This window comes from Poeciliopsis prolifica, unplaced genomic scaffold (assembly GCF_027474105.1).
Source record: "Poeciliopsis prolifica strain line A6 unplaced genomic scaffold, Auburn_PproV2 SCAFFOLD012, whole genome shotgun sequence".
Classification (NCBI taxonomy): domain Eukaryota; kingdom Metazoa; phylum Chordata; class Actinopteri; order Cyprinodontiformes; family Poeciliidae; genus Poeciliopsis; species Poeciliopsis prolifica.
This window is the reverse complement of record NW_026562387.1, coordinates 6,948,056-6,958,099: the sequence shown is the minus strand read 5'-3', so window position 1 is coordinate 6,958,099 and position 10,044 is coordinate 6,948,056. Positions and strand designations below refer to the sequence as shown.

At 39.7% G+C, this 10,044-nt stretch overlaps 1 protein-coding gene across 1 annotated transcript; it reads right to left on the bottom strand.

Annotated features, from left to right (window-relative positions):
- Positions 1 to 1,844: 1,844 nt before the first annotated feature.
- Positions 1,845 to 7,511, bottom strand: amer2 (APC membrane recruitment protein 2). The gene has a single exon (XM_055037215.1). The coding sequence runs from the start codon at positions 7,295 to 7,297 to the stop codon at positions 5,204 to 5,206; it is 2,094 nt and encodes a 697-aa protein (XP_054893190.1). The 5' UTR covers positions 7,298 to 7,511; the 3' UTR covers positions 1,845 to 5,203.
- Positions 7,512 to 10,044: the final 2,533 nt, after the last annotated feature.

Below are 10,044 nucleotides of genomic sequence, written 5' to 3'. Positions count from 1 at the left end.
AGAATATATTCTCAATTGGTATTTATTCGAAGGCTTTACAGCTTTCCAAGTCTCTGCTCACTGAACAGGAGAAAAAGCCTCAAGCAGAACACGGCTTACAAATTTATAGAGAGGTTCATTCCAATAACACAGTTTGATAATCTTCTTGGTTTAAGAGCAGAGAGCAAGCACACGTCTTCATTCACTAGGAGCCATGAGAGGTAAAACAACCCAATGACTTAATTGTAATGTTGAGGCCAACTACTTTGTTATATGCTAAGGCCAGAGAAATGCAATGCAAATAATGCGTCACACAAGAATCAGAATACTGCTATACGTAGACACAGTTAATAATCTTAGTAACCTTAAATTTTCCCACTGCAACATTCAAATACCTGAAAGAAAGAACATGGTATTATTGTGTTTGATTTAAACTTGCATGTCCTAAACTACATTGAGAACCTCTGGTATATTTTCAAAAAGAAGATACTTGACTGGCATTTCTATATTAAAAACAATTTTCATTTGTCTTACACAATATTAACATTTTTTGAGAAGTAGAAAATTCTGTTTGCAGTGATGAATTGGTTGACGGAAATCAATTAATTCCATCATGTGCTCCAGAATTTATTTAAATAGTGTACAGATTTTAGCCTAGATAGTGAAGAGAAATGAACCATGTAATTACTTTGAGCAACATTAAATTATTCACATAAATACATATAGGAGCACAGAGGCTCCTCACATGTTCTGTGCCCGTTAACGCAGCACAGTCTCCATCAATAACAGAGTCAAAATTGAAACCTAATATGCAGCTCTTCAAGTAACTTGTGTATCTCTTGGTTTCAGGCCCTCCTAAGTCTGCAGTCAACCCGACTGCAGCGCCAGTCGGGTTGACTGGTGCGACCGGTGCTGCAGCTTGATCAGGTTACCACAACAGGTCAACTTTCATCCAGCACTAAAGAGAACTGACTGCTCGCTTATTTTAATCCAACCACAGTGCTTGATGTTACATAACTCAGTCCGCTTAACAATTTATTTCATATTCACGTTTAATGGAGCAGCACAACAATTTTAATCTGGCGAGATGTTCACTGAAAGTTACAAAAAGTTCCTGAAGCATCATTGCAAAGTTCCATTTCTTTTGCTTTGTATTTCATCATCACGTCTTCTTCTGCCTTTTAGTAATTTGAACATGAGCCTGGCAGGTCAGCACAACACTAAAATCTCTCTTGAGCACTTTCATCAGATTTATGAACTGATGGCAAACATTGAGAGCAAATGCTCTCGTCCAGCAGATTAATGACGAGATCAGCCGATACATATACGCATGCTCCACCACACACCCTCTCACTGTCAGCATCCCTGGCTTTGATGAAGTGGGCCAGTAGAAGTGAATGTCTTACGTAAGGCTTTTATATAAATCTCAGTGTGCAAAACAAGAGCGATAGAGAAGGGGGAGCTGCTGCACCATTATAAAAGGATCTTGCATTGCACCAAATCCTTCTCCAGATGCATTTCCACACCTTATCAACTATATGTACTCCTGTTATAGAGATGCCAATATTCCCTGAAACAACGAGTTAATATATTTCATGAAGTTTGAGAACACGTGGAATTACATAGAAGTTATGAATATGCTTGCATCATTATGACCCTAAGCAGCCTTTGTCTAGTTGAGAGCAAGAGATGGACAAATGCTTTAAAAGTCATTAAAAAATATTGATTGCCTAAGAATGTTGTGCAAAGCTGACCTATTTCTAAATGTGATGCCACAGTTTTATAGCAAACAATAGAAAAGTTAAGTTACTGACAATTAACTTTTTTTAATTATTATTTTCTAATATCAAAATAGCACAAAAATAAAGGTATGAAGAGCCAGTCACTCATCTGTTAGTGCAAAAACAGTTTCATTAATGAAAAACAGTGTGGCACTGTCAACAGAAAAACAGTGACAGTGGGGGAAAACACCCTGCTGGTTTTTATTTTTATTGTTGAATTCTTTTGATCCTGCTGCAACACTCGCACGAAATCTCATATGTACAAAGAGAAAGAAAGAATGTTTCAGGCTGCAATAATTACTTGGAACTCAATTTGGCAGTGGTTCACTTTCATACAGTTGCCTCAGGAATCTGCACATGACAGATCAAAGAAATGAGAATCAAGTCATGCAGGATCGACTGAAACTCAGGGAAAAACAGAATTAGATCAGCAAAAAACAATAAATAATATTTAACAGTCAGTTGAAGTTCAGATCTACATTTGTTTTCTTAAACATTGATGTGTTGATGTGGGGTTGTTTATATGTTCATGTAAGATACGTCACAGAACCTTTTTGGTAAAATTGATATTTTTGTTAAAAATATCTCTATCCTGCTTATACTGTTGCACATCATCATTTTATTGAAAGTAAGATTTAAAAATAACATAAGGAATAAGAATAAATTAAAGGGAAAAAACACAACATGGGTGTGGTTTCTGTGAACTAATTTGATTTGCTCAAGATGAGAATAGTTAAATGAATCCAAGTGGCATTAGATTAACCCTCCCATGGTCATAAAAGATGAGGTTATTTGGAACCCACAATGTTTTTACCCTGTGCTCGGTTTGGGTTTCGGCAACCGATGGTTTGACAGGACAATCCCCCACCCGCTTTCCCACTGTCTGACCATTACATCAGCTGTGCTCCTATTGACTGTTGTGCTATGACCACAGGACGGTTAATCCTTCCAAGTGGCAAACCAAAATAAATCATTAAATTATTTAACCCATTCATAATAAAATAAATAAATAAATAAACATAGTATACAAATAAAACATTTAAGCCATATTATCTAAATTTCCAAATGATTAAAACAATTATTTGGCTAAGAGCTTACATAATTAAAATTATATATAATTATTTCTAAATTTTTCAGTTTTCTTTGTGTACTTGCTGAAATACAGTGATGAGTGTGGCTTATCAAAGAGACCTCAACTTCAGATTGTTTAACCTGCACTCAGTCCACTTAAGACCAATGGAGTAAAACCATGTTGGTGCCCTGCACTCATTTTGATGGATAATGTTGTCAAGCAAAATCATTTCATGACTAGCTATGAATTATTTATTGTCATATATATTCAACTAAATAATAATTTATGTCTTAAATTTGATATGAATTATTGACACTTTTCACCATGATTTAATGATTTATTTGATGAATTGTGACACTTATGGACTACCATTTGTTCCAAGATCTATTGCAAAAACCTTTAAAAAAAAACAATAATAAAGTTTGATTAGATTAGGTCCATTTCAACAAAGTAAGTAATGGAAAACATTAAGGTACATATGAAACATATCAAAATATATGACATTAAAAAGGTGCTTTGCTACCAAACCTGTCACTTTAATGTCTGTAATACTTTAACTTCAACCAGCATGACACCCAATTATCAACACTGTCCCTATGCTTTGAAAGTAAAAAAAAGAAAAAAGAAAAAAAAAAAAAGATTATGCTATCAGCATGAGTCTCTGAATATATGACAAATGCTTAAAAAAAACCACAACCGATTCCCTCACTTATACATGTGCTGCTTTGCAAAGCTAGATACACTTAGCAGTCATTTCTCTTCCGGAGCGTTGGTTGAAAATAGGCAAATTTGGCTTTTGCCTTGCACTCATCACCTTTAAATAAAGAGTAAAGGATCTCTGATGACATTGAGCTACATTCAGATTTACAAACAGCTGTGGTGGATTCTGAAATCATATTATACAACATCAGCAGAAGAGTAAAAAGGTGAGGAGTAAAGGCCAACTCACTAGTTTGCTTTGCATTCACTTTTAGCTCTTTAAAAATGGCTGGCATGTAGAAATAATTCCTCCTTATCATTCAGTTACATCAAAACTTTCATATAAAAAAACAAGAAAAAAACCAGAAAAGGAGGAAGTTGCTCTAAGACACTGATGCAATCACAGTTTGAGATCTGAGCATTTTTTTCACATAGTGGTCTATAGAAAAGTATGAAAATGTGAGAAAAAAAAAAGTTTACTTAAAAAAGTTTCTTTTTTTTTTTACGTGTCCTTGAAGGATTAAGTTAAACAGTGTAAGCTACGAAGAGAATGACAAATGCAGTACAGTGTGCATGCCAAAAAACTTTTCATCTCTATATGATCTTCCCTGACTTTTGTGCCTCTGGTGCACTGCATGCAGAGGGCAACTGACAATATGAGCGTGCATGTTTTTTTTTTTATTATTATTATTATTTTTTTCTGAATGTTGAATTACTCAGCTTGCATCGGATGAGGATGCATTAGTGCAAAGGATCTCTCAATGTGTTATATTGCAAAGACTTTACATTAGCAGTGAAATCAGTGTAAATCCCAGAGAAATTCAAATAACATATGTCATATAAGTTGTGTGGTGAAGTGGGACCCACACAATGAAACATGCCAAAATGAACAAGCCCATAAAAGAGGACGTCTCCAAAAGAAATAAATAGATATTGTGTGGCTTTCTCCGGTGTAGCTTTTTTGCTGCAAAGTAAGTAAGTTATAAAACTGCATCAGATCTATTTGTATTTGTATATCTAAAACATACCATTTTGAAATCAGTGAGCGGTCCAGAGAATACCGTTTTTAAAAAGTAAATGTCAGTAAAAAGCATATTGTTGAGTCTTTTCCAGAAGTTAACAAGAAAAAAAATCTGAGTTTGTTTTTTTTTTTTTTCTTTAGCTTTGGCTCTAAAATCACAAGATTAGGAGGTAATTTATAACAAATTAGACAGATTTAAAAAAAGAAAAAACAATAACAGAAAACCTTGATTGAATTAGGTCCTATCAAAATGAACAATGTCACATTGAATTCCATACAAAAATGTCAAAGATAAAAAGGTGCTCTGTTCTTTTCTCAAAGTAACTGTCAAATTCAATAGGTCAGTAGCTTTTTCAGAGAGCTTGAAGTTGAAGAATGAATTGTCTCTGTGAAAAGAGATTGTCAATAGTCAGTCTCCAAAGTGCGAGTAAGTTCAGTAATGTATGAACCCAGCTTTTTTGAGTGTCTGTGTGTCAGAACCACTGATTATTTGTCCAAGTGGCTGAAAGGAATCTGGGGGAAATTCTAAGATCTGATTGGAATTTTTAAGCTGATGATTCCACAGCTCCTCATTTTCTTGAACACAGGAAACTTTTGGCTGCAGTCCTGTACTATCTTAGAAGGCGAAGCTTAAATGTTTGTCAAAAAGATTTACTTCTTGGATGCAGCTCCTCCACTTGCGCTGGTGGCAGGTTTGCTTCCAGAACGGCGAACTGGCACCTTTGACACAGGGATTCTGGTGCGAGCTGGTTGGGGTGCATGGGTCTTTGGCGGAGGCGTTTCTGCCTCCAGTACAGAGGACAGAGCAGACTGGCTTACAGAGTGGGGAGGCGAGGTCTGTTTAGTACTTACTGGGATCTTGGAGTCTCGGGGAAGGCTAGCGCTGCCTTTCAGGGATTGAAAGGAAGAGGAAGAGGAGGTTGAAAGGGGACTTTTTTGGGAGGTGGGACTCATTTTGAATTCTGCAAATGGAGAGGGGGTACTGTTTACATCATTGTCTCCCCTCTGATCTTCTCCCTCCTCTTCAGGATCATTGTACAAGTCATAAAGGTGGTCTCCTGAGCAGCTATCGCGTGACAGGGCAATCTTCTGGTTACGCTGCAACCCACTCTCATCAGGAGTTGCTGTAGGTGTTGCTGAGGGAGTATCCCAGTAACCTTCATCACTGAGAAGTTCTTTTTCACCAGGTGATACAGGATGGCGGCCATGTGCATGAGGCAGAGGGGGTTTACATGCCCGGCTTCCTGCTCCACCAACCACTGGAATCTTGCTGAGGCCCAGCGCCTTCACCTGAGGAGCTTTTCTCTCTGCGCTTCTTTGTGCTGAGGGACGAAGTGCACTGGGGGAGTTGCTGCGAGGGGGATAAGTGGAAGTAAGGGTACTGGAAGAAGGCTGGTACTGCCGAGGCAATGCTGGGGAGCTTTCTCCTGCAGAAGGCAACATGTGCCAAAGCCCCTGCATGTCTGCATCGTCCACTCCTTCTGGACTTGCCATTTCTTCTCCTCCTCCCATGTAGGCCACTACACCACTTCCAGCAGAATGCTGCTGTGGTGGAGGAGGCACTCGGGTCCGAGCAGGGAGACAGACAGGTACCGAACTCTGGGGAACGGAGAATATTGACTGGGTAATCTGTGAAGGTATCGGAGGAGTGGTTGGGGAAGCATGAGTTGTTGCACTAGTCAAACTAATAGCTCTCCCAACATTTGTGCTCAGACTCCCTCCTCCACCTCCACCTCCACTGCTACTACTACTTGTTCCACTGCCACCATTACCCCCTGGTCCTTCCTCATCTGCATCTGCAATAATATCACCGCAGCCAGTCAGTGAATCAAAGCTCTTCAGAGATGTGACATCAGTGAAAAGGATGGAACAGAGTCGATCTACAGAGGGCTCTGAGGGCTGGTCGCCTATGCTGCAGCGGTCCAAAGGGGGTGTTGTTAGGGAGGGGGCGAGACTAGATATTGAGGCTTTGGCTTTTTGAATAGATGGGCGCAGTGGTGAGTCGGTGGGTGTGTAAGGAAAAGGAGAGTCTGGCTCACCAGATGGTCCTGGCATGGCAACACAGTGTGTGGGTGTCATGGTAACACTAGTGGTGGGAGTGTCTAATGCTTGTAGGTTAGATCCTGTCTCTGCACTTGCACAGTCCTCCTGGTGATGATGTGGAGGTGGCTCAAGGGTAAGAGTAATGTCCTTCGGGGTCTCAGATTCTGTAGCACCTGTGTCCCTTGCTTTCTTACCTTCCACCTCTTCTCCCTCAGCCTCGTTAGTTTTCTCTTTACGTCGCCATCGCATGCTGCTGAAAAACCCCTTCAAGCCCCTCCCTCGTCTCACAATTCCTGTCCCACCATTTTCACTTGTCCTAAAACTCCCACGTCGGAGAAAGGAAAAGAAACTCAACGATTTGCTGAGCGACCTTACCGGCCCTGCCTCCAGACTAGTAAGGCCCTCCCCTCTCTGACCTACAGCCTCGTTGTTGGAGCCTGTTAGCCCGTCATGTGTTTTGCTCCTCACAAGCTCAGCTGATGCCACCGAGCCGTTTCCATTCAAAGAATTTCCGTTGTCAGAATTCCCATTGTTTCCACCGTTTGCAGCAGCTTTGTTCCTGAAGGAGAAGAAGCTGGCCATTCCAGAGCCAGTGCGTCGTTTCCCAAAGAGTTTAAAAGCTGCTTTGTTGATCTTCCCTGCAGGCTGTGTATCACACTGTGGAGCCACAGGAGGCTCCACACAATCCGACTGCACCTCCATTATCCAACACTCCGTTGCTTCCACAGGGTTGCTTCCCTCTAGTTTCTCTGGCTGCCTTTATGTCCTTTCCCCTTCTGACACTCACTTGCACTCTCTCTCTTTCACCCTGTACCCTACTCTCTGGTGGTCCCTCACTCCCACTCTGGCTTGCTTTAACGCCTGCCTGCTGGTTTTCTCTGTCTCCCTCCCTTCCTCCCTCTCTCACTCCCATCTTTCTTTCTTTCTCTCTCTCTCCTAGGCAGGCACACACATGCATGGAGGGTGCTACTCCTCGATGTAGCCATAGCAACAGGGTGGGCTAAGCAGCTTTCGTCAGCTTTGGCAGGGCGCCAGCATCTGTCCTCCACTCCCTCCCCCATCCCTTTTCTCTCCTCCTCCTTCACCTTGCATGTTACCACGTCGCTGTTTGCACTATTTGTTAAACAGATAACTTATTCAAACTCCCACAATTCACTGCTTGCATCCTACGTTATGCAGTTTTGTCGTGAATAGTTCCGGGACATGTGGCCTTTATATTTACATAGATGCTTTGATAGGACTCCTCTTGTGTTTGTTTGGATGCGTTTGTTTCCTTGTTCCTTCTGGTCAAGTGATAAAACTTGACTGATAAAGTATAACAATGCTCATACTTTCCATATGTTTTATTAATTTGCATGTATAATAGGTGCTGCAATGGAAAGAAAACGTGAATGGAAACACCGCTGAAGACAAAAGAACCCCTTTGTATATTGTTGTGTTTGTTTATATTTTTCTCTAAGAAATTTCCAATCTGTCAAATGAGTATGAGGTTGAGTTTACACACTTTCCACACATTGTCAGGAAGCACCCACAAACCTCAGAGTATTTCATTGAGATTTTATGTAATAAATTAGGGCACAATTTGAAAACAAAATAAAAAAAATAATAAAATTTATGATTTTTTGCCTAATTAAAATTTAAATGTGGCATTCAATTATATTCATCCCCATATTTTTCTAATTATTCTAAATCATGTCCAGCCCAACAAGAATTTAACTAATTACTTAATCTTGGAATGAATACAGCTGTTCTATGAAGAACAGCTACAGATGTTTAGCAAACAATAAAGAACCATCCAACACTCAAAGCAACAAACCAGTTATGAAGAAATGTCAAATATGGTTACATCACAAAACAAAATCCACAGCTTTAGGGATGTCATTGAGAAGTGTCAAATTTTTCATCCCAAATTGGAGAGACTATGAAAGAAGTATAAATCTACAAAACCATGGCCATCAACTTGAAATGACAGATTAATCAAAAAAACAGTCAAGCAGTTCATAGAAACTCTTTAGGACCTGTGAGATCCACACTTAGCTGAGAGAATCTTTTGATAAGACAGTTACCAGTTGACCAGAAATCTGGCCTTTATAGGAAAGTAGTATGGACAAAGTGAATGTAAAAAAGAAAAATCATAAGAATTCTTGTCTTTTGGTGTTGAAACCATCTCGGGAACGTGTCAAACATGTGGAGGTCCAGTGCTGTATTCCGATCAAATTAACAGGCTAAAAGACTAGGTACGATCTAAAACTAACACTTCCTTTTTCTTTTCAATGAATTTCATATCATCTGAACAATGACATGGTGGTGGCACCAGTATGGTGTGAGGAGAATTTTCATCCGATAAAGAAGATAACCGGTCAGAGTTGATGCAAAAATGGATGGAGATAATATGGGTCAATCTTACAAAAGTGTGTTAAAGACATTAGTCTGGTGTGGAGAACCACCTTACAGAAGGACGATAGCCCTAAATACATGTAGTAGAATGGCCCTGTATATAGCTCAGATCTAGAGGCAATTGAGAATCTGTGACAATTCCAAAAAAGTGCTGTTCACTGATCCTCCCTATGCAATGAAATTGAACATTAACTATTTTGTACACTGATGAAGCACATCATTCAAACAATTATGCCTGTGCCATTGAATAATGTATTTTTGTGCTATACCACAACAAATAACAGTAGTGCTTTAAAATGTCTCTCAAAATTGTGTTACTTACTGAGGTGGTACTTTCTTCTTCAAGTTTTGAGAAACACTGGTCTAAAATTTAACAAGTTGCATTGGAAGGAATCAGGTTTCCACATTTTAACTGCATAAGGCTCACAAAAGTAACACACACATCACACATCACAGCCTTTTGTACAGTTTGGGCACACATAAAAGCCATATGGCCTGTGGCCCCCCATATGGACACCCAGGGCCAGGTGTCTGAAGCTATGGCAACGCTTTTAACTGTCCCCCTGTCAACCTAAATCAAGGTTTGTGTTACTGGTCATGAAGCCTCATTGGTTCCTTGACAACCAGTAGAGCTTCTGTGTGCATGAACAACAATCGGCTGCCTAGGAAAATATAATTTACAAGTTCAAGTCCTTGAACTTTGATACTTTCTTCATTCTACTGTTTATTAAGCAAACACTGTAAATACAAAATGTCCTACTGGTTAAAATAGGCAGTTTTTGATCATCTTTGTAAATAATCCAAATGTATTTTAGGCCTGTAAAAAAAAAAAAGAAAAGAAAAAACAATCCACTTTGCATTTCTGATGTGATTCTTTGTGGTTTCTCTTTTCACTGCCTATTTTTCCCTCCCAACCCCCATGAATCTCCCCGGTATCCCGACCCACTTATATACCTTCTCTCCCATCCCTACATCTCTCCCTCTATTCCTTTTCTCTTCCTCTTCCTCCTCCTCCCCCTCTTGCTCTTCAGCGTCTGCAGCCACAAGCTCCC

Bases quoted from the DNA above. Each gene is read 5' to 3' on its own strand.
- amer2 (XM_055037215.1), bottom strand. From the start codon at position 7,297: ATGGAGGTGCAGTCGGATTGTGTGGAGCCTCCTGTGGCTCCACAGTGT.